We start from the raw sequence: 25,910 nt of genomic DNA, 5'->3' as shown, positions 1-25,910 counted from the left end.
AAGACTCAATATCTTCTTGATGATCCTGAATACTTGCTTAAACTCATGTAATCCTTAGGCTTCTAAATTTCTTAGCTCTACTAATATTCAATAGTAAGTCAAGAAATGGGTTATGTTGCTCCATCCACTCTTCAAATAAACTTTAATTCTGTCTCCACTCTAATCATCCCTAAGATGGTCATAATGTTTGAATCTCTCAAAGCTTCGGGATTGGAGAAATTTCTTGGAGCTCCTATCGTAACGAACCTGAGGTTCGTAAATTCTTTAATTTCGGAAGGTTCTAGGACAATAGGCTTGTCGTGGAAATTTTTTTTGAAGAACATGTCTGTTTTTGTAAAGAATCTTTTGCTCAATTCTTTAATCTCCCATCGGAGGGACTGTCTGAGTTCCCTATCTCTTATGATGAGGTAGTATCTGAGATGAGGCTTGTCTTCTTAGATACATATGTTGAAAGGCAGATTGTTCCTGTCGGTTCTCACGGACCGAAATCTGCTCTGAAAGTTGAGTTTTCTCTCCTCAACGATATCATCTCCAAATCCCTTCTAGCTAAGGAATTTTCCAACTCATACTCGAAGAAGGTCTTCGAGATAATGATTGTTATCACCAAGGGAACTACAATCAAATGGTGGAAAATCATTTTCAAAAACTTGGAGGAAATGATCTCCTATCAGAGAAAGCCTCATGGGTATGCCGCCCCACTTAGCATGTTTCTTCCTTCCCTTCTCACTAATGTTAGACATGGTGTCCTCATTAAATCTTACAGAGTCTTGGAGTACCAAAAAGTCCTTGATTATGTTCGTATGGTAGGAAGATTGAAGCTGATGAGAAGAAATCGGGCGCTTCAGGGAGCTAACTAGGATTCTGCCCTTTCAGATGATGTCAAAAGGGGGGAAATGAAGTGGTCCGAGGCCCAGGGGGAATCAAGGGTAGAAAGGGATAGGAAAACACCCAGCTTTTGTAGTTTTTAGGCAATCTCTTTTAAGTTTGTTATCTTTCCCAGATCTTTTATTAATATATATATATATATAATTTTGATGTTTATTGAGTATGTCTATTTTCCTAATCTTCTAACTAAGTTTTAACATCATCAAAAATGGGGAAATTGTTGGGTCAAATTATTTTGACTAAATAAAGTAGGAATTAAGTTTATTTAATGCTGACATTATTTTGATGATCTATGTTAAACTTAGTTGTGATTAAAGATGAGTGGTCTATTTTCTTTATGCAAGAACAAATATAAGACAACGCTACACTAGACGAAGTCTAACTCATTCAGACGGAGTTTGAAGGGAAACGTAGTTAGACGAAGTCTAACTCCTTCAGACGAGGTCTGAAGGGATACGTAGTTAAACGAGGTCTAACTCCTTCAAACGTGGTCTGAAAGGAAACGTAGTTATACGAAGTCTAACTCCTTCAGACGGAGTCTGAAAGGATGCGTAGTTGGACAAGGTCTAACTCCTTCAGACGTAGTATGAAGGGAAACATAGTTAGACGAGGTCTAACTCCTTCAGACGTGGTCTGAAGGGAAACATAGTTAGATGAGGTCTAACTCCTTCAGACGGAGTCTAAAGGGAAACGTAGTTAGACAAGATCTAACTCCTTCAGACAGAATCGGAAAGGATGCGTAGTTAGACGAGGTCTAACTCCTTCAGACGTGGTCAAAAGGAAAATATAGTTAGACGAGGTCTAACTCCTTTAGACGTGGTCTGAAGGGAAACGTAGTTAGACGAGGTCTAACTCCTTCAGACGGAGTCTGAAGGGACACGTAGTTAGACGAGGTCTAACTCCTTCAAACATGGTCTAACTCCTTCAGAGGTGGTCTAAAGGGAAACGTAGTTAAACGAGGTCTAACTCCTTTAACGTAGTTTGAAGGGATACGTAGTTAGACGAAGTCTAACTCCTTCAGACGAGGTCTGAAGGGATACGTAGTTGGACGAGGTCTAACTCCTTCAGACGAGATCTGAAAGGATACATAGTTAGACGAGGTTTAACTCCTTCAGACGAGGTATGAAGGATACGTACTTAGACGAGGTCTAACTCTTTCAGACGAGGTCTAAAGGGATACGTAATTAGACGAGGTCTAACTCCTTCAGACGCGGTCTGAAGAAGAAAGTCTGATGATTTGCTTTTGTTGTTGTCTAAATGTAGTATCCATCTACCCACGATCAATTAGCTTCCTGCCTCACTACCTTCTGTTCCACTTTTTTCGGCAGTCTGACAAGCCAACTAATTCCATCAATGAATGAACGCCACGTATGAAAATATTCCTCAACCATATTTCTAGTACAAGACAAGATTAGAGGATATTTAACGCACTACTCGTTCATTACGGTCACGATCAAATTATTTAGAGCCTATTGTACTCTCGTACTACAGGCGGCCTTCCAACGGACACATGCCACGTGTCCTCAAAGAATATTCGACCGTTGGTGTACTTCAACTATATATGGAAGCCAAAGGACAACGGTCGAAGCATCGGTTTTACAAGTCTGAAAAACACTCTGCTCAAACAAAAACTCTAATCTCTCTTACTATGTAGCTGCAAATACATTGTAATCACATACTGTCTTTTCTATAAGAAACTTCAGTGCTGTAAGTTGAACAAAGGTTGCTTTGTTCAACAGAGAGTTAGTTAGATCAATGAGCTGTATTTGTTTCAAAGTATTTAGTGGATATCCTTCCAGTTGTGGAAGAAGGGGTGACGTAGGAGTTTTATCTCCGAACATCCATAAAACTCTTGGTGTTCTTACTTTCTTCCATTTACATTCAGTTGTCTCAAGCTTAAAATCCAACAAATACTTCCGCACTTGAATCTATTCCAAGACTTTGGAGAATTTGCGAAGAATAGAAATATATAATAATCCCTCACAGGATTACTATCGAAGAATTTATCATAAGTTGCTGATAATAGTTAGACCCTAGTCTCTATTGGTAGCACCGAATAGGGTTATGGTTTTGAAGTGTCATGCTAGTTATCCTTAATTTCCCCAAAAATAGAAAGAATAATGTGTAAATTTCTATAAAGATCTTCTAACTCATTGTTTTGTCATTTAGTTAGTTTGATAAGGTTAAATATTTTAAAGATCAAGAATGTCTGAATATTCAAGTTCTTATTATTTATTTTAATAAGGTTCTTCTATTAAAATGGTATAGTAGATTTGAAACGGAACTGGATAGTCTCTAGGCATAGATAATCAGATGTAAGTATGGTCATGATTGGTCAGTTTAGTTCACCAAACTGTCTAATTATCTAGCGGGATGTAGAATTTAGAGATGAATTTATTCTATGTTGAATAGTTTCTGTGAGCAGTCTAGATTCATTATTGAGAATGGTTCTTCGATTAATTTTTTGGACGATATTTTGTGTAGTGTCAAAAGTTTAACTACGACATATCTTGAGCTTTCTTCCATTGTTATATGTAGAAATGTCAAGTTAAGGACTTGTTTGATCCTCGATCTAGTGGTTTCGCTAACCGAATTAGATATAGTAAAAAATTAACTATTATGGAGGCTTCATCCCATATTAGAGTTTTACTTTTGGTAGGACGTAATCAAGCATTTCCGTCTTAACAACACATTATGCATTGACAAAATATGTATAGTTTCTATGTAGGATATTGATACAAGATGTTTCCTAAGATGATTCTATATATTTTTTGTTGGGAAAAAATTTGGGAATCAAAGATTCCATTAAAGATATCGTTCTTTGGATGAAGCGTTATTCATAATGGAATTCTTACGGATAATATGGGAATAAAAAATGTTGTATTATGCATAGTTGTATGTGTCACGAAGAGTTTGAATCAACAACTCATTTATTTTTGCATTGTCAAGGTGTGATTAATATTTGAAGTCTTTTATTGAGTATTACTAAGATTTATTAAGTGATGCCCGAATCTTTGGATAGTTGTTGAGAAGTTTGAATTGATACAGTTGATATGACAGATCTACATATTTGAGTTAACATTCCATTAATTTTTGGGATAAATAATAAATTTAGTACTCGTATTGAAAAGATTTGTCAAATTTAGGATTCTCCTAATTTGTTATCATTGAAAGAACTATTTTTTAAATATTTTGTTATATTTAATACTTCGTACTAACATTGGGTGATGCTGTCTTTAAGTAGATGCTGAAAAATTTGGATTGATGCAGCTGATATGACAGATCTACATATTTGAGTTAACATCTCAATTATTTTTGGGATAAATCATAATTTAGTACTCTTGTTGAAAAGAAATATCAAATTTAGAACTCTCCTAATTTGTTATAATTTAAGGAACTAGTTTTGTAATATTTTGTTATATTTAATACTTCATATTAACACCATAAGTTTTATTACCATTTCATTTAAAAACATTTTTAATATAATATTTTTTCATTCTTTGTAATTTTCTCTCATACCCTATTATTGATTCTCTCTCAAACTGTATTCTTTATTCAATTAGGAGATACTTCTCCAAATCTCCATTGCTCTATTTTCACTTTCTTCCCTTCTTATCCCAACAAACAAAGAGACATAGACAAACCGAGTTCTCGTCCCTTTAATCGTCGAAAAGGGAGTTCTTCAAATGAAGAGATTGATAAAGATTGAATGTAAGGATAAACCTGACATTCCTATGAAAATTCTCAAATTAAAATATGCTAAGCTTAATCTTGTCAATGCAATTTGCAATCTTCAGGTATATCATTCATGGGTTTTACTATAACGTTTTGAATTCCTCAACTGGGTTGATATCATTGATGATGTTTACTTATTTCAGATTATAGGAACTGGAATGGATACACAAGATACATCACCGTCGGTTTTACTCTTTTCTTGACAAGCAAGGATTATCTTCAATTATGGAGAATTAAGCATTTATATCATAATCTATACACTTGTTCTTTATGTTGGATTTTTTAGGTTTGTTGGCTCTAACTATCGGATCTTTTGAGAACAATTATGAAGAAATGAACTCTAGAAAATAGAGAAGGACAATAATATTTGTTAAAGAGGAAAAGTCTTAAGAGTTTTAAGTGTTGTATATCAACTTTTATAAACAACTCTTATAAGGGAGTAATTAGCCCAAAAACCCTAAATTACTTATACATACAAGCCCAAGCCCACTAATAATGATTAAAAAAAATCCCTAATTGCATAAAATACAATTAAGACCAACAACTCTCAATTTACTAACAATCAATGCTTAAACTCACAATCACTCTCATAAGCTTGATTTGGTTTGAGATTCTTCACGCCCAAAAGCTCTCGAATTTATACGAATTTGACTCTTGATGGCGCATTGGTGAGAATGTATGCACGTTTCTCTCTAGTGCTTATGAACTCTACAACGATTTGTCGGTTCTCGATACATTCACGAATGAAGTAGAATCGAGTGTTGATGTGTCCATGAAACACTAGGTTCTTCAATAATGTTATTACAGACTTGTTGTTGACAAAGAGGGTTACCGACCTCGGCTCGCATCCAAGTACCTCGCTCAACAAATTTCTCAGCCAAAGTCCTTGACATGACACTGCAGTAACTGCCATAAACTCCGCCTCTCAAGAAGATAAAGCAACAGTTCATTGCTTATGAGATTTCTAGGTGATTAATTTCCCGTTGAGATAAAACACCATCCTTCAAGTGCTTTTTCTATCATTTGTGTCACCGGCTAGGTCGCTGTAAGTAAAACCAACGAGTTCTTCAAATTCTCGTCCTCTTTTTAATAGAATCCCATAACTCTTCGTTCTCTTCATGTAACAAAGAATGTGTTTTACTATCTGTTGTTGTTGAGTGGTAGGTTGCTCCATGTATTGAATCACTATGCCAAATGCATAAAAGATACCGGGTCGAGTGTACGTCAAGTACTTGACACACCCGATGATACACATATACTCCTTCGGATCCACTAAGCTTCCTTCCACATCATTTCTGAGCTGTAATTTTACTTCCATTGGATACTTTCTCGAGTTGCAATCCTCAATTGCAAACTGTTTCAATACCTTCTTCGCATAAGTTGTCTGCTTCACCTCGATGCCAAGATAGTACAAGAGTAACCCGAAATCATTCATCTCGAACTCCTTCATCATTTGTATTTTGAACTCCTCAACACCCTTGATTCTTGATCTTGTCACGATCAAGTCGTCGACGTATACTCCAACAATAAATACTTCTTCTCCATGGTTTCTCGTGTACACAACCTTCTCTTCAGAATATTTCACGAAGCCAAGACTCTTCACTCTCTTGTTGAGGAAAATGTTCCACTCCATTGGTGTTTGACGTAGTCTGTAAAGAGCCTTGTATAATTTGTATACCTTATGCTCTTTATTTTTGATGATGAAGCCTTCAAGTTGAAAAACGTAGATTTTTTCTTCGATATCACCATTGAGAAAAACTGATTTGACATCCAAGTTGTGGATCACCCATCCACGGTGAGCTACGATAGCAAAAATTAATCTGATTGTGTCAAGTGCAAAGGTCTCATCAAAGTCAACGTCTTGCTTCTGCACATAGTCTTTCGCTACCAATCTCGCTTTAGGTTTGAGGATGTTGCCTTTGCAGTCTCTTTTCAACTTAAAAACCCACTTTAACCCGATGGTCTTGTGACCGGGTGGTTAGTCGGTGAGCTCCCATGTCTTGTTCTTCCTGATGGACTCGAACTCTTTTTACATGGCCTCATATCACGACTCTTTAACTACCACCTGGTGATATGTTGTTGGCTCGTCGGTGGTGAGAAACAACATGATCCATCTCTACTAGTGGTGTCTCCGCATAGACATCTCGTAAGATTCCAAACGTCACGGATTTTGTACGAGCTTATTGTTATCGTTGAACCACTCCCACTTCTTCTCCTGCTCGAACACGGCATCTTTACTCACACAGATTTTCCCACAAGCTGGATCAACAAACTTGTGCTCCTTGCTTTTGTCTTCGAACTTCACATTTTTGGTAATTTTCTCTTCAAGCTCATTGAGCTTCTCTCGATGGCCCGTCATATGGTTGCTTTCTCCATTGTCAAGGTACCACACATCAGTGTGATTACACTCATCGCCACTTGCGAGGATTTTCTCCATGACTTTCTCTTCCTTGAGCAACACCACATTTGGTTCTTCTTTGGACAATTTTTACACAAACTCTTCAAGGTTTGTCTCCTCGTCTTTTGACAAGCATAACACTTCATTGTGCTCTTGTCTTTGTGGGGCTTGATATCTTCTTATCGAGATGAGATTTCTCCATGACCTTCACCTCACCCTTTGTCATGACCTTAGTTATCTCCAATGTTGCCGCTGCGACTCGACGAACCATAAGAAAAATCTGCTTCTCCGTTTTTCTTCATTCATGACATCCATTCATCATGTGTGAGCAATAGGTACTCCTCCTCTAGGTCTCTATAGCCGCAAAGTCTCTCCTCGTGGACTTTGAGACAATCGATGATCTACTCGAAAGTCATATTCTTGAGGTCTAAGGAACTTCACCAGTTCCTATAATGATCTGCATGTATATTTGTGGTACGACTCTAAGGAACTTCTTGACGACGGAGATCTCCTCAACCTTCTCTCCCAACGAGCGAATACCAGTCACGATGGATGTCAATTTTATGGCGAAATCATCCACTAATTCTCCATTCTTTATGTGAAGAATTGTGTCTTCAAGGTTTGCACTTTTGCCTCCTTGACTCTCTCCACTCCAACATGTATTGTCTTTAACGTCTCCCACTCTAGCTTCGCAAAATCCTTCTCGGTCACCATGAGAAGGACGTCCTCGGGTAGCGCTTGATAGATGGAGGCAAGAGCCATTATATCCTTATGTTCATCGACCTCGTCAAACATCACGGCTTCCCACATTCCTTGTTCTTGTAAGTTTACCCGCATCTTCAACGCTCACACAGAGTAGTTACTCTTTGTGAGTAACGGATAGGAGAGTCTCACGTTCCCTTCACTTTTGATCTTCATTGTCGTCGCATCTCTAGTTGATCTTGTCGACAACATGTTTTTCAGATAGGCTTTGATACCAAATGTTGGCTCTGACTATGGGATCTTTTGAGAATAATTACGAAGAAATAAAACTCTAGAAAATAGAGAAGAATAATAATATTTGTTAAAGAGGAAAATTTTTAAGAATCTTAAATGTTGTATATCAACATTTACAAACAACTCTTATAAAGGAAAAATTAGTATAGAAACCCAAAATTACTTATACATACAGAATAAACCCGTTAATAATTAAATAAGCTCTAATTGCATAGAAAACAATTAAATTGTCCCAAGTATAATATTTCTTGAAATTTATTTTTCCTTTTAAGTTTTAACCATTGATTTGAATTTTTAACTGAAAATCAATTGGTTGTATCATGTCAGATTAATCATATGTTTTTATCTCATGTCAGATTAATCATATATTTTTATAAGTGTCATTCAGAAACTGCATGCAGCCTACCAAGTTTATTTGATCAGAACTACCATTTTCCATATATATATAGTATTTTTCCTCGTATTTTGTAAGAATTTGATTGGGTCTTCTATTGATTCGACGACAACATATCCTAATTTTTACATTCACGTACCGGACGACACATTTAATGTCAGCGCCGAAGGAGTATCAAAATTTATTTCTAAGTCGTTAGAGACTAGATTATGAGGATCGTCTACTTAGAGAACTTGGGCTCAGCAGGCGGAGGAAAGTTACCAATTGCTTTGGCTCTTCATTTATCATCTGAAGCGCAAGTCTTGTGCTAATGATAAACGTAATCTCTTTCATTACCATTATTGATGATGATACAAAACAAAAATAGAGTAGGGGAGAAATCACTCGGAAGGGGGAAATTTGATGAAATGACATTAAAGATCGGTTTATTTGACTTTTTTGCCAGCATATAAAATAAATGCGCTGGTGATACTATTTATTTTTGACAAAAATGCCCCTGTTGCGAGACGCAACCGGATGCTGTGTGAAAAAAAAAATATTTTTGAAAAAAAAAAAATCGTCTCGCGATTGTCGGTTGCGTTTCGCGAATGCCGGTTGCGTCTCGCGAGTGTCGGTTGCGTCTCGCGAATGCCGGTTGTGTCTCGCGAAGGCTGGTTGCGTCTCGCGATTGAGGACGTCTCGCGACAGGGGGAAAATCGTCCAAAAAACGAAATAGGTGTCACCAACGCTTTTTATTTTAAGCGCGGGTCAAAAAGTCAAATAAGTGAATCTTTATGGTCATTTCATCAAATTTCCCTTAGAAGGAGAAAGAAAATTATATTAAAAAATAAATTAAATGGTGATAAATTTAACGGAATTATATATAAATTAATGGTGTTAATATGAAGTATTAAATATAACAAAATCTTATAATAATAATTTTTTAAGTAACAAAATTTTAATAATGTCCTAAATTTGACATATCTTTTGAACAAGAGTATTAAATGTATTATTTATCTCAATTATTTTTTGGTATACTATTTAGTTTAAGAGAAATTGTCGAATTTTCAAATTATAGTCGTCCGAATACGTATCATTTATAATGCTATTATTATGACTTTTTTTTAGATTCATTCATGTAACAATTAAGATTCTCTAGTTGATGGGTTATACATATTAACATGAAAATCAATTTCTAATCTTAAAAAATTAGGTATATAATGCAACGATTGAGATTATATAGTAAATGGGTTATACATAATAACATGCAAACCATATCCAAAACATATCAAACCATCAAAAGGAGAAAATAATTGTATGTCATCCATATCTCATTAAAGTCTACTTCTTTGTCAACAGTGGTTACTAGTTCGTTGTTTGTTTTCTTCAAGGTAATTACTCACATCGCTCTGCCTGAGCCCTGGCCTGGATTGCTTCGATTTGTTAACCACCTTCACAAGTAACTAGTTATACACGAAAATGAATTGTACTTAGCTCACTAGCTTTTGTTTTTCATATATACATACCAGAAATGCTGTCTGAACTCTTCGACAACTCAACTTTTTCTCGAGCACGGTCAACCTCTGCGAAGGATGTAATCCATCTGTCGCAAAGTGGTTTTGGAATTCGCGACTATATTTCAGGACATGGTTTTTCTATTTTTTTTTTCTTTGGGTGGAGACAGTGATAAGAGGAGGAGGATACATTGCAATGTTCAACTACTCGAGTGAGGCTGATAACATGAAGCAATATGGGCAGACGAAACCGCCTGTGTAAGAAATGGTGGGAATAGCTCGAAAACATCCACTTTTGATCTTTCAGATAGTAGAGATGTGGGGATTTTGATCCAAATGCTGCTAAAAGGTGGTCACAAGATGGTGGTGCAGTTGAATGTGGATTATGGTCACGCCGATTATGTCATGGGAATGAACGCTAGACGAGGCGTGTCCATGATCCTCTTATTTTTTTTCTTTAGGTCGACTACGATCTAATGATTTTTCTCATTTTCTCGATGAATCTATATAGCCTATAGGTAACTATCAAAAACACAAACATTTGAAAGAAGTAATTCTCTAAGATATGAATTTAACATCATTCTACACCTACATTTTTTGAAATTCAATGTATAGGAAGATAAAAATTAATTAACTATAAAGTAAAAATCTACTACATTTATATATATTTTAACTAGCATATAAAGCTAGAATATACTGAATTTAGGCGATGTTATTGAGACTAATGCTATCAAATCTGTATTTTGTATTTAACATAATTATTTGATTTTTATTTAAATAAAATAAAAAAAAATATTTAATTAATTCTATTTAACTAGTGTGAAATATATTTCAAACTCATTTATTAATATATAAAACAAAATTATACACATGATTGAAGCAAGGTTAAAAACCTCAAAAAATAAATAAATAAAAATATACTTACATCTAAGTTATTAAACTAAATGGAATGCATCTCTTCATAAAGTACTAATAAATAATAATTTTTAAAAAAAAATGCATATTATAAAATCATTTTAGAGAAAGTAAACTCTCAACATTGTTTGACACAATCTTCGACACTTTAATAATATCCCGGTCCAATTCCAAATAGGTGAACTTCTGCATATGGAGATTTAAAACCAAGATCTTGTTATTAGTGGTTTTCAGTAACAACTCATCGTGCCCTTCCATGTTTTTCCAAAACTTTAACGGGCGAAATAAATATCCTAAGAACAAACTAACGGTAAACCCACCAATTGGTATAGAGTATATCTTTCTCCAAGAATCATTCATCCCATATTCAGTCATCACCCATATCTCACAACAAATACTGTTATCATCCATCATGGTACCCGGTTTTAAAAATGAAAGATTTCCGCAAAAGGAGAAAAGCCGCGAATCCTTGTTGTAATCGGCATAACATGGAGGGAATTCAAGTTCTCCAAAGGTTTCCAATCTTGCATCAAATGTGACAATCACAGAACCCGAATCCTTTTTCATATAAAAGTGGATAATTCCATTCAATAACAAGGATGTGTAACGATATGCCATTCCAAATATGGCCTTGCTTAATCTCCAGGTATTTACTGTTGAATCGTACGTGTCGATCTTGCAGCAGTCATTCCAAAGAACCATCATAAAGACTTTGTAATGTTGCTTAACGCTGGATTCGAACCAAACATCCAGAATACGAAGCCTAAAACCAATTTCTAATCTTGAAAAATGCGGTTCATAGTATAACAATTGAGATTCTCTAGTCGATGGGTTATATAGAATAACATGCCAACCATATCCAAAACATATCAAACCATCAAAAGGACAAAATAATGGCATGTCATCCATATCTGATTGTTTTGGGAGACTTGGGAAGCCTACATTGGAGGGAAAGCGTAATGATGATAGAATGGAACTAAGGTTTACTTCTTTGTCGATTGTGGCTACCAGTTGGTTGTTTGTTTTCTTTATGGTAAAGAATGTCAATACCTTTTTACCCAAACTGTAAGGAACAGATTTAACCAATCGGAGGAGAATGAAATGTGAGGAGGAAGAGGAGGAGACATTATTGATCTGTGAAGAATGGTTATAATGAAGAGAAATAAAGTGAGGAGTTCGTAATAGAAAGTTCCATTCCTTGCAGACCGATCTGCATTGAAAGACATCTTTTGCAGGCAACCTCTTTAGAATTTCTAATAACAAATCTTCACATAACAAAGAAATCTGAGTATTGTCGACCATTCTCTTCTTCTCAGTAGACAATGATTGGTTTGATCGTGTATCCATATCTAGTTCATGCATGCATGTAACAATAAATAAACTTCAATTAATCCATACAGAAGATTAACAAGTATATATATATCTCAAAGTTTGATATCAATTTAATAATTTAAAACTAACCTTGAAGGAGAAGCCAAAGGGAAGAGAGAAAGAGATACACAGATAGAAAGACCTAGAATCTTATTAATAGTTTAATATGTTAGTTAGTTATATGCTATTATTAAGGTATAGAATAAGTTTTAGATAAGTATTAATATAAACAAATAAATAATTAGTGAAAAAGAATAAGTATGAGCTACTATTAAGGTATAGAGTAAGCTTTAGATAAATAATTAGTGAAAAGAAACGATTTGTTTTTAATGTGAATTTTATAATGCTAAATTTAGGTCAGAGAATTTTAAAAAATATATATATAAAAGTATGTGACTTAATTTAGTTAACTGATAAAATAAAAAATAAATTATCTTAAGTCACATTTTTTATTTTCAACCAATAATTATTGATGTTATATATTCTCTCATATTTATTTTCCCAATTTCTCTCATCCTATTTTTCCTCGTTATATTATATATTCTATTTTATTATTACTTTTATATAAATATATTTTATTTAAAAAAAATTCTCACTAATCATATATTAATTTTTATATTTATATATATAATATTTCATATTTATTTTTATTTTATATATATAAATATAAATACTCAATGAAACTATTTTTTCTTCTATTTAAATTTTTTTAATTATATATATATTATTAATAAATTTTTATATAGATAGTTTTTATCTTTAATTAATATATATATATATATATATATATATATATATATATATATATATATATATATATATATATATATATATATATATATATATATATTCTAATACTCATTAAAATAATATATATAATCTCAACAATAAGATATGGGGTCTTTTACCTGTTGAACATGGTTGAACATGCACGTTAGCCATGGTTAGTTGACCGGATTCATTAGACCAAGTCAACGTCTTTTCAAATAATTAATTAAAAAATAAATAAAAATAATATTAATAATTGATAAATTAATCTATCTACTGGATTATAGTTTAGTCAGTGTGTATTTTGAGCTTTTTATCTCGAAATTAATTATGTTTAGAGTTTCATACATTGTCTCTACCGTTATTATTTAATAAAAAAAAAATCTGTGTAATGGGTAATAAACGTTTAGATGAATTTTACAAAATAAAAGATTTGAAAATTTAAAATATATTATGAATATAGAAGTGAAAAATGGGTGTTACCACACTTAGCATCTATGAGCTAACTAATTTAATACTTCATATATATAACCAAGATTTATAATCTAATTAATATATAAATATATTCCCAAATATCTCATAAAATAAATAAAAATAATATTAATAATAAATAAATTATTTCAACTTAATCTATTAATTTATATATATATTTAAAGTCAAATAGGCACCACAATAATTCACGGTCATCAAATATTTCTTGTTTCTTTCATTCTTTTTCTTAATTAAACTAGCATGTGCAACAAGAAAATTCAAAAAAAAAATTAAATTAAAAATATAAATTTATAATTTAATTTAATATTTTTTATTTAATTATTAAAAAATATGACAAAAACTTATTTTTATCCACTCATTTTATTTAAAATTATTTTGTTATTTTTTAAACCTACACAAAATTAAGCATCATATTTCATATATATATATATATATATATATATATATATATATAAAGTTTAGTGAGTTATACTTGTTTTTGTTAGGTCATTCTTTAAAATCCTCAGACCATTCGGGAGCTTGTTTTTGTTAGGTGGTAAGTTTGAAACATACTTATAGCATTTTTATTTTATTTTTAACCGTTTTAAGTTTATGGGCAGGTTAACTCATAAACCGACACAAATCTATATATATATATAATAGTGCTTAAATATTTTGTTTTAGGGTGATTTACACGCGCTTCCCTCCTTCATCGGGTTATAGAAGAGGAATCGCGGGTTTCAGGGTATAAGAAAATCTCGCGGGTATTTCTCTCCCCACTTAAGGATAGCATCGAGCAAATGCTGGTGATGGCTTCGGAAGATGAAAACCTACGGAAGGCCATCCATAAAACGTCGTCATCTCCGTCGGATGAGCGATCCTCGATCGGCAGACGACTGGGGACGACTTCGGAAGATGAAAACCTACGGTAAGGCCATCCTCTTTTTTTATTATAGTTTATGATCTCTCGGTTATTCCTCTTTTGGGTTTTGGGTTGTAGCTGTTAGTCCGACACTTGGTGCGCTAGGGTTTTGGGTTGTAGCTGTTAGTCGCTTGGTGGGTTACTGTTTTTATTATCTCTCATTTAGGTTTATGTTGTTTTTTTTTTGTTGTTGATTCTCAAAATTAGTGAACAATGAGAGAATATCAAGATGAAAGATAGATTTGTAACTAATTCAGATTGGTTGAATATAAGAACTGGTGAGTTGATTTAATAAAACAGCTTGATGTTGGTAAGACTGCTTTTTTTTATAGATGTTTTATTGAAGCTATAGAATTTTAAATTGAATCTGAGAAAAATAATTAATGTTCTTCAACAGAAATGGAGTCCTTTTCACCTGGTATAGAAAGCAAATCGAAGCGATGCACAAATTGGAATTGAATCTGAGAAAGATAATTAATGTTCTTCAACAAAAATTTCACCTGGTATAGGAAGAAAATCGAAGCCATGCACAAATTGGAATTGAATATTAGAAAGATAATTGATGTTCTTCAACAGAAATGGAGTCCTTTTCACCTGGTATTGGAAGCAAATCGAAGCCATGCACAAATTTTTTCAGGTTCAAATCTTAACTACTTAAAAGAAAACTTGTAAATGCACTTTTATGATCTTTGATTCCAGAATTTGTCAGAAAATATACACATCCATAAATATACTTAGAACTAATGGATTTGGAATTTAAAGGTTGTGAAACAGGTTATGGTCCATTTAATAATACGATAACAAGGGTTATTGAATGGAATTGTTTGATCAATGAGTGTCAAATGTTTTTATTCAAAATGGATGTGGAACAAAATTATGTTGTCTAATTGAAGAAAGGGTACATATAACTTTGCAGGTCTAGAGAATTAGACATTAATTGATTTGTCGTTTGTTGAGAAATATCTTTTTGTTTCTTTATTTCAACATGATGCATTGACAAAGCTATTGAAGTGAATATAGTTATTTTTAAGAATACTAATGTGGCCTATGAATTTCTTGGATCTGCAATTAATCTATTAGTTTCCTTTTCTATGGTTTTCTTATAAATTATTTTGTTCTGATTTCAGCTTATTTGACCTTAAATTGTGATAGTCTGAGTTGCTTTTGAGTTCTATTTCTACATGTAAGGACCTATGGTAAGGCTAACCTCTTTTTATTAATACTTTAGCACAAATGTTGGTGTAAATTAATGAGGAATTGGATTAATTGGATGCTCGCCTTTGCATAGAAAGAGTCGTGTCAAGGATCAACCTCTTAAAATCGAACCTACTACCGAAACTATTAATTTACCAGCGGCTGTGAAATTTACTTATAGGCAGTACTTGAATATTCTACAGTCATTAAGCCAGTCTGTTCATAGTCTGTTCATATTTATTTGATCTTAGTGGTCGTATAATTTACTGCTGAGTGGTCAAATCTTTCAATATTTAGTAATTTACAGAACTCATTTGTTGATGGAAGTTTGTCATTCATTCTTTGAGCTACCTTTTAGTACTATACATCTTTTTACCTGTTGAATCATTCTGGAAATTCTAACATTGATTATATTATGTGTTACCTTAATTCTACAAGAATGGAATAACTAAACACCTTTATGGTTATTCTGCAACTGAAGCTCTAGGTGAAAAGTCTATTGAGCTCCTGATCGATGACCTAGATCTTGTTGTAGCCAACTATATCGTGCAACACGTGATGACGGGTGAGAACTGAACTGCCAATTTCCTGTTAAGCACAAAAACAGAGATATTCATAGTTGTCGCAACCAACACACCTTTCTACGATGACGCCCACACTTTAATAGGTATTATATGTGCATTGAATGATTCACGGCCATATCGAGAAACGAGGCCTTCATTCCGATGTACTGAGAATTTAGACACAAGCACAAAGCTTTAGCCGTCCCTGGCTCCCTCAGCAGCCACTCCAAGTTTGATTTGGTTAGTGCCTACAACTGCAATCTGTCTTCATTTGATTTGTATTGATCGTAGTTTATAGTGATGATGGATTGTATATATATTAACATAGTCAGGCATCAAAGGTAACAACAAGGTGAAGTAAAAAAATAAAGTTAGGAGATGGCATCATGGTTCATGAAGGAGGGAGTGGAGATATATAATCATCATTCTGATCATGGTTTCTCAGATCTAGCTTTTTCTGAGCATAGAGAAGATGCAAATTCCAGTGGAGCAAGTACTCCAAGAGGGGATCCAATAGCATCTTCTACATTTAACTTGATTTCTGAAGAACATTTTGGTGATGAAACTGTAGGGGAAATATGTAATTCAAAAGATCATTACATCAAGAGCCGAAGCTTGGATAGGTAAGAAAAGACTATATTGACCGTGTAAAGGGAATGATCAGCAGAAAGGTTCATTAGAGAATAAAACCGCACGTTTTATATGGCCATGGTTAAATAAGGACCAAGAGAACGACCAAACAACATGTCATTATCTTCGTAGTTCTTTTTCTAAAGGAAAACAAGAAAAATTGATCAGGGCAATCGACCTACTAACAATGATGGGTCAGGGTCTTGGTTCTCGTCCTTTAATGTTAACAGCAATGTAGTGCAAGTAGTTGTAGCTGTGGAAGTAACGGCAATAGTGTTGTTAATAAACTTGACATGAAAGATTGCTTCGATTATGAGATTCCATGGGAAGACTTGACAATTGGAGAATCGGTTGGCCAAGGTAATCATCTTTTTCTTTTAATTGCTTTGTTAGTTGTTACTTTTTTTTACCTTAGATCCTTTCTTCGATATACATACATGCAAAATATGGATCTTCATTTATTAAACATTTTAAAAATAAATAAATAAAGTGTTCTTATCTTTCTTGGGTTGCTGTTGTTGTATGTTTCATGTAAAGACTAATCCAACTGCTTGTAGGAAGTAAGTCCAATTTTGAGGGAACAATTATCTTTTAGATCAGTTGGTATAATTCAAGTGTCAAGAGTCTTATCTAAGAGACCAAAGGTCACGGGTTCGATTGCCACTAAGAACATCCTAAGTTGAACTATAAAAAATATAAAATTGGTTTACGTATGTATGTATGTGCTCATTCTAAAAGCCAAAACTTGTGAATCAATGATCAGAGGTTTCAATATATTGATTTTAGTTGCAAATGATAGTAGTAATATAGCATATTAGTAAGCTGTGATAACTATTCAATATGTTATTCTTATTGTTACTAACATGCAAATAAACACTATTGCAAGTTCTTGTGACACTGTCTACCATGCTTTGTGGAATGGATCGGTATATTTGTCTTTATATATGTTTAATTGTTCTCTCTTTTTGTCAATGTTAAAAGTAACGAGTCATTTAATTTCCACAAATTCTCCCTTATAGAAACTGATTCAGCATTCTCTCGGGCAGGATGTAGCTGTCAAAGTATTTTTCAAACAGGAATATTTAGATGATATCGTACACTCCTTCAGACAAGAGGTTTGTGATAAATAGTCACAAACAATGACATTCTTTTTTCTTTTAATGTTACCTGGAGGGTTTTCTGTTGATGAAGTATTTCTGATTGTGTTTATTTTCAATGGTCATCTTACAAAAATAAGGTATTCCGAGGAGTGGTTCCGATATGATATGATATGATATGATATTGTTATTAGGAATTTGGGGATCATTGGGCAGGGAGGCTCCGACAAAATGAGTAATGGTTTATGCAAAATATTATGAATTGTGATTTGTTTTGTTTGAAAGAATTAATTAGCTAAAAGAGTTGGGAAAAATGAATTTCAGTGATTTGATCAATTATCATTGTGGTAGTGTAATAATGACTAGATTGTTTAACTTGTGACTGATTTTTTCTTTAAAGAATGTTGTGAGATAAGATCCTAACTTAAACTTTTAGTCCCTAATTTGATCTCATGCTTCAAAGTCTCTATTCTCCTACTCAATAGAAAACATTTTGTATTGAGAATTTGAAAATTTTGTCTTGAAACATATTAAATCTTTATTAATATAATAAAAAATAACAATATAGTTGTAATAAACATTATCATTTTATATGAATGTTTACTAATTTGATTGATAGATTGTTTATAGTGTTTTTTAATATTTGTTCTTTGTCATTTTTATTCTTCATCGAATTATTTTCCTCTTTTGTTACATTATTATTATTGACCTTATTATTTTGATTTTTTATTTCTTTAAATGAATAACCCTAAACTCCTAATAAATTTTATAGTAATAGGTAAGATAATATAATCTTAATAATTTAAGTGTTTTTGTAATATTTTAATTTTATTTTGGTTGAATAAAATTAAAATATCGGTAATGAATTAAAAAAATATGTATAAAAAAATTATATTTGAATAATATTTTTATAAATAACCTAATGAGTAGTTTATTAGTTTTTTTTTTAAATTGAACTGAATAGTATGAAATTATAATATTATGGTTTGATTTTGTAAGTTATTTAAATGGATTAATAATTTCTAATTATCATGTGTTCTATAATAAATTAATATATGTTTGTTTTATTTTTCTTTTGTTTTTCATTATCATGTCATTAATTAGGTAAAATGCTTACTTACTTATATTAATGATTATATTTTAAATTTTGTATGTTTATAATTATTTGGAACTTTGTTAGTAGAAAAAATTCTTATGAGTTTTTATTAAAATTATATTTTATTCTATCTTAAATTGTAAAATTTTATTTATTTACTTTATTAAGAATTGGTTATCACTCCTAAATTTTATTTTATTTCTTGATTTTATTTTTGTTTATATTAGTTGTGTAATATTGCGATGTTTATTTTTATACCATGCAACGCATGGAAATTCAGCTAGTATTCATTAATATCACATATATATCCAAATTAACCACAGGTCTCTACCCAATAATTCATAATTTAAAAATTAAGCATCATTTTATATATATATATATATATATATATATATATATATATATATATATATATATATATATATATATATATATATATATATTAGTTACTTAAAAAATTAAACTTATATTGTAAAAATGTTTCGGGTTAATATAATTTGGTGTTAAATTTAAAATATAAAGTATTAATAGCCTAGTTGCTCAAAAGATTGTACTTGTTTTTGTTAGGTTGCAAGTTCGAAACATACCTATAACATTTTTAATTTTATTTTTAACCGTTTTAAGTTTATGGGTGGGTCAAACTATAATTCGACTCAAATATTCATTTACTCTCACATATATATATCCAAATTAACCACATGTCTCGACTCGGTAATTCAGACACTTTAAAAATTAAGCATCATTATATATATAGATCAGTTAGTTAAAAAATTGAACTTATATTGTTAAAATATCCCGCTTTCATCTAATTTGGTGTTTAATTTAAAATATAAATTTATTAGCGTAGTTGGTTAAAGAGTTGTATTTATTTTGTTAGGCTGCAAATTCGATTTATTTTTAACCGTTTTAAGTTAATGGACGGGTCAACCTACAATCCAACCCAAGTATCCATTACTCTCACATATATATTTAAATTAACCACAGCTCTCGACCCAACAATCCGGACACTTTAAAAAGTAAGTATCATTATTTATTTATATATATATATATATATATATATATATTAGTTAATCAAAACAATTGAACTTATAAATGCATATACATTTATAATTTTTATAATTATTTTATATATATATATATATAATTATTTTTTATAAATGCACCTATTTTTATAATTTTATATTTATTTTATTTATATATATATAATTTATTTTTATTTGGGTTATAAATACAACTACCTTCATAATTTTTATATTTCTTTTATTTATATAAATATATAAATAATATTTTTTTATAAATGCACCTACAATTATAATATTTATTTTTATTATATATATATATATATATATATATATATATATATAAACAATTTTTTTTATTAATGAACTTACCTTAATAATTTTTAAATTTATATATAATATTACATATTTATTTTATTTATAAACAATTTTTTTTATTATAAATGCATATACAATAATAATTTTTATTTCTTTTATATATATATATAAACAATCTTTTTTTTTTTTTTTTTTTTTTTAGAAATACAACTACCTTCATATATTACATATTAATTTTATTTATATATATATAAAAAATTGTTTTTTTGGTTATAAATGTATATATCATCATAATTTTTATATTTATATATAATATTACATATTTATTTTATATATATATATATATATATAAAAAAAAAATTATAACGGCACATACCTTTATAATTTTTATATTTATTTTATATATATATATATATTTATATATATATATATAAACAATTTTTATTTTATTTTTCTGTTCTAAATACACCTACATTTATTTATTTATTTATTTATATATATATTACGATAGAAATCATAATTTTTATATTTAAAAAATCACCTATTTAACATGAATATATATAAATATTCATGTTTTTTATTAAATATTTTAATACTTCAAATCAATTCACACAAATCAAACAAAATCTTATGAATTCTAATAAAAAATATTTATATTAATTGAAGTTTACATTAAATATTAAATTTATTTCTTAAAAATCACCAATTTAACATATATATATATATATATATATATATATATATATATATATATATATATATATATATATATATATATATATATATATATATATATATATATATATATATATATATATATATATATATATATATATATTTATTAAATATTTATTTTAAAATTTAACTTCAAATAAAATAAACCTAATAAATTCTCATTAAAAAAAGTAAAATGATTAAGGAAGATAATTTGGGAGATGAAATTTTAGAAGAACGCTCAATTTGAAAAATTAACAATTTTTTTCTTTCTTCTCTCTCTTTACACTTTATTTTTTTTACTAGTGACACGTTATTCTTTCTCTCAAATTTTTTCCCTCTATCACTCCTCTAAAAAAATATCTATATTAATTGAATTTATTATTAAATATTAATTTAAGAGTTTCAGTTAAGTTATCGTATAATAAAATTTAACTTCAAATAAAATAAACCAACCAGACTTTTCATCTTCTTCTCCGTCCAACTATTTTCTTTCTATAAATAATTTTAGATCAACAAGGTCCAATTGAAGAGAGAATGTTCAATTAAAGAGAGAAAAGTGTGATATCTAGTTGCTACAACCAAAATCTTTCAGTCGTCTCGATCATAATCTTCTCAATTTCTATATCAATATCATTTTTCAATAATTGAATTTGCATTTTGTTATGTTGTTCACTGTTTTGTGTTTCTTCTCATACATTTAATAATATAAAAAAATTAACTAAATTTAATATATATATATATATATATAATATTTTTTCTTTATAAATATAAATAACTTTTTGTTAATATAAAAGTTAACTAATTAGTAATAAATATTGAATACAAAATATATAACATATATACACAAAATAATAATATTATTTCAACAATTTTAAGTGGTCTAACGGTTAAAGTGTTCAAATTTCACCCTGAATACCAGGTTCAAATCCCAAAACATTTGACTTGTTGTTGACATAAAGGGTTACCAGCCTTGGCTCGCATCCGAGCACCTTGCTTAACAAGTTTCTCAACCAAAGTCCTTGGCACGACACTATATTAGTTTCCATAAACTCCGCCTCACATGAAGATAAAGCAACAGTTCATTGCTTCTGAGATTGCCAAGTGATCAGATTCCCATTGAGATAAAACACCATCCCTCCAGTACTTTTTCTATCGTCTGTGTCACCGGCTAAATTGTTGTTAGTAAAACCAACGAGTTCTTCAACTTCTTGTCTTCTTCGTAACTGAATCACATAACTCGTTGTTCTCTTCACGTAACAAAGAATGTGTTTTACTGTCTGATGGTGTAGAGTGGTAGGCTTCTTCATTTATCGACTCACTATGCCAAATGCATAAGAGATATTGGGTCGAGTGTGCGTCAAATATCTGAGACGCCCGATGATACGCCTATACTCCTTCGAATTCAACTGCATAAGTTTTGAATATTTTAAAAGTTATAAATTTGTTAATATTGTATAAATCTTAATATGCCTAGTTATAAATTTGTTAATCCCGTATAAATCGTGTTTGCCTAGTTTGCCCTATCCTAATAATGAACTGATAAATTTATTATCAAAATTTTTTAAATATACATTTTAAATTTATTGTAAACAATATTAGACAACTAAATGGATTGAATATTAAAATTTTAACTATAATTATTGCAATATTGTGGAATAAATTGTGAAAATTAAAATAATATATATTATAATTAATATAAATAATGTTACAAAATTGAATTATTAAATTTATTGTAAGAATTATAAATTTAAATTTATAATTATTGCATATAATGTTACCATAATTATAATTTTTTATAAAGTTGAAAACTAATGTATGTTGCCATATGAGAAAAAGGATGTGTTTACTAAAATAAATTAAATTTGTAGAATTGTTATAGAAAGTTACAATAGGTAAAGTTACGCCTTCGGTGAATACCTAATTCAAATAACTTAACCAATTTGATATATACTTAAATATATTAGTAAATATTATAATTTACTAAGAATTTTACCAATATACTAATTTGATTTTTTAGATGTAAGATATTAATAGATTATAACCGGCATAGCATTATCATATTCAATTTATTTAAAATAACTAACTAATGAACCGTGATTGCACATATTGTAAAGGGATTGCACATATTGCAGGGGAAATTTGACTGAATGATCTTAAAGATTGTCTTATTTGTATCCGTGGTCAGCGCATAAATTTTAATGTGCGGGTGACACTTTTTATTTTTTTGGACGAAAATGGCTCCGTTATGAGATGCAACCGTTGGTTGCGAGACGCAACCGGATGCCATATGAAAAGTCCACAAATGCCCTGTGAAAAGTTCACAATCGCGAGACGTAACCCCAGTTGCGTCTCGCGAATGCCGATTACGTCTCGCCACCGGGGTTGCGTCTCGTAATTGTGAACTTTTCAAAATGCACTCAGTTGCGTCTCGCAACGGGAGCATTTTCGTCGAAAAAATAAAATGTGTCACCAACGCATTTAATTTTATGCGCGAATAAAAAAAGTCAAATAAGGCCACCTTTAAGGTCATTCAGTCAAATTTCTCTTATAAGGTAACACAAATTTAGTTTAAACTGCAAACAAAGTTATAAAAAAAAATTAAGTTGCAAATTAAGTTAGAAATATAAGTAGCAGTCAACTTCAAATTATTGTCATAATTTGACTTAAATTATTGTCATAATTTGACTTTGCAGTTTGTGTTACAAGTGTTAAATGGTTTTTATATTACCATAAATTATTAGTTATTTTTGTAAAATGTGCTATTTGAGAAAAAGCAAACCAATGCAATTTTCATAATCATAGCTGATCACATCCATGTTCACCCATTACAATTTCTATCAACAACAATAACATGTGCACTGCAATCTGTTTATATCCAAAATCAAGAACACCAATTAATTAATCTAGAATGAAATGCATAAGGTTTTCATTGTGGGAATGACAAACTTCTAAGTAAGAATCAAAACCCACACAAATAATATGAAACCAAAACCAATCATTGGGTATCTATAATAGTATTTCATACAAAAATCTAATACATTTGTATGGTGTGACCCCGACTAAGATACACTAAAAATTGTGCCAACTTCAATTACTCGCCTCAAATTGGTCAACTTGTTAGCCTTTGCCAAACATAATCAGACAACAAATGGTTATAAAAATTGAACAGGGTAAGAAACAAGCCCAAATGACCACCACCCAAGAATGATATGTCCACCTTGATGTACCAAATAATTTCTAATAAACAACACAACCCCATTCAAGAGTTTAAGAACAAAATCGCTAAGAACTGTCACACTAAAGTTCTACAACATCTGGGAGGATAGATTCACCGCGAAGAATGCATAGTAGTTGAGGAACAATTTCGTGGTTCTTAGCGATAAACTTATCAATAAAACACTTGTCAGATGGGTAGGCTATAGTCGAAATAGAAACTTCTTTCTTCAACAATCCCTTAGACCTTAGCATTTCAATTACAGAACACCTAGGAATTATCCTCTTCTCAAAGTCATACAGAAGAACAGTTGGCATACGGGCAATATCAGCGGGCTTCAACCCCATCTTTTTCACCAAGAAATCCATCTTCAATCTTAATGTTTTCTCAGATAAACCCATACAAAGAGGTTGCAGTTTAAAAGCCATTTGAAACTCGGTTTCAGACAAACCATACTCTCTGTAAATTCCAACCTTCAACTCCCACAATGAATTACTTAGATTAGAGAACACACACACAGCCTGAACAAACGTCAACTTCTGAGGAACAAATCCCATATTAATAACCTTATTCACAAATTCCTTGAACCGGACAGGTTTTGAAAGAAGGATATTGATTTTGCATACCAAATGCAATAAAGACGATCTTCTAACATTGAGTTCTCTGAGAAAAGATACATTAGCAGCAAAATTACTTAGCATGTCTTTGCCGGCATACCAAGCCGATTTCTTTATACAGAGAACAATTTTCTTATCATCTAAATTGAATTCATCTTTGAGAAACTTGTGAAGTGGAAGAATCCGCTTCTCAAGGCTCATTATAACTACTTTCCAATTAGTCGAGACGAACAGTGGCAATTCGTCGTTGGAAACTCCTAATGAGTGAAAGAAATTGAATTTTGGTAAGAGTACCTTTGAAGGATTGTAAACGAGTAACTCTGCGTTTGTTCTCGCACACTTGGAGATTTGTGCGTCGGTGAATCCATGGCTTCTCAGGAAAGCAATAACGGAATCCGGCTTCTCTGCTGATCGGAAATATAACTTGCTTGAAGAAGATAGAGCCTCCTTTGCTGTTAATCCACACGAATTTATCAGATAAGAGACTATATAAGATTTTCTATCCTGAATGCATCTCTCAGTAGAGAATGATTCAGTTAATAACCTCACCGCAACCCTAATTTGAGGTAGAAGGGATCTAAATTGAAATCCATTCGATAGTCGAGACACTAACTTTGGATAGAACATCGACATTCAGACAAACAGCACAAAAGTCGACAAAACTCCTAACCAGATTAGGGACTTGGCTGTTCAAACTACTGGAGATAGTTCTATCGAAGGAGGTGTTTTGAATTAAGCTTCCAATACTCCTTCTGCCATTGCTGGCGCAGGAGACTAAAGAGTTGATTTGCAGAGAAGCTTAAGAAACCCTAACAACACTCATTGAATAAAGTTTGATAGCTAACTTTTCACATATTTTAAAAGGGGAAAGTGGACTAAATGACCCGGAAAAAAACTTTAAATGCAATGTTACCACTTTATATTAATTTTTTTTTTTACGAAAATACCCTTTCGCGTAATGTGAAGAGATGATCGTCACGCGAAGGACCTTAATTCTTTATATAAATATTTATTTATTTTTCATTTTGTTATTTTCCTTCTCTCTTTTCTCTCTACTCCGAGTTCTCTCTCGCCACGGCGACGGAACCCTAAACGAA

The 25,910-nt window shown here is 31.2% G+C and overlaps 3 protein-coding genes and 1 pseudogene across 4 annotated transcripts; 1 reads left to right on the top strand and 3 right to left on the bottom strand.

Moving 5' to 3' along the window:
- Positions 1–5,623: 5,623 nt before the first annotated feature.
- On the bottom strand, positions 5,624–6,253 carry LOC124915910 (uncharacterized mitochondrial protein AtMg00810-like). Its single transcript, XM_047456657.1, has one exon. It carries the CDS (start codon positions 6,251–6,253, stop codon positions 5,624–5,626), a length of 630 nt encoding a protein of 209 aa, XP_047312613.1.
- Positions 6,254–10,912: 4,659 nt separating this feature from the next.
- LOC124915909 (putative F-box protein At3g10240) lies at positions 10,913–12,163 on the bottom strand. Its single transcript, XM_047456655.1, has one exon. It carries the CDS (start codon positions 12,161–12,163, stop codon positions 10,913–10,915), a length of 1,251 nt encoding a protein of 416 aa, XP_047312611.1.
- Positions 12,164–14,235: 2,072 nt separating this feature from the next.
- On the top strand, positions 14,236–18,067 carry LOC124915908 (annotated as a pseudogene).
- A 6,050-nt stretch (positions 18,068–24,117) lies between these two features.
- On the bottom strand, positions 24,118–25,657 carry LOC124915592. Of its 2 annotated transcripts, XM_047456348.1 has the most exons (2): positions 25,108–25,328; positions 24,118–24,859 (listed from the first exon to the last, which is right to left on the bottom strand). In XM_047456348.1, exons 1-2 carry the CDS (start codon positions 25,179–25,181, stop codon positions 24,280–24,282), a joined length of 654 nt encoding a protein of 217 aa, XP_047312304.1. In that variant the 5' UTR covers positions 25,182–25,328; the 3' UTR covers positions 24,118–24,279. The 2 variants fall into 2 exon arrangements, with proteins under 2 accessions (XP_047312304.1, XP_047312303.1); XM_047456347.1 differs by having other exon boundaries at positions 24,118–25,657.
- Between the last annotated feature and the right edge of the window lie 253 nt (positions 25,658–25,910).

The sequence above is a fragment of the Impatiens glandulifera genome, chromosome 9, assembly GCF_907164915.1.
Source record: "Impatiens glandulifera chromosome 9, dImpGla2.1, whole genome shotgun sequence".
NCBI lineage: Eukaryota > Viridiplantae > Streptophyta > Magnoliopsida > Ericales > Balsaminaceae > Impatiens > Impatiens glandulifera.
The sequence above is the reverse complement of the archived record's forward strand: the minus strand, read 5'-3'. Positions and strand labels throughout refer to the sequence as shown.

Excerpts from the sequence above, each read along its gene's own strand:
- LOC124915909 (XM_047456655.1), bottom strand. The coding sequence starts at position 12,163 with ATGGATACACGATCAAACCAATCATTGTCTACTGAGAAGAAGAGAATG.
- LOC124915592 (XM_047456347.1), bottom strand. The coding sequence starts at position 25,446 with ATGTCGATGTTCTATCCAAAGTTAGTGTCTCGACTATCGAATGGATTT.
- LOC124915910 (XM_047456657.1), bottom strand. The coding sequence starts at position 6,253 with ATGGAGTGGAACATTTTCCTCAACAAGAGAGTGAAGAGTCTTGGCTTC.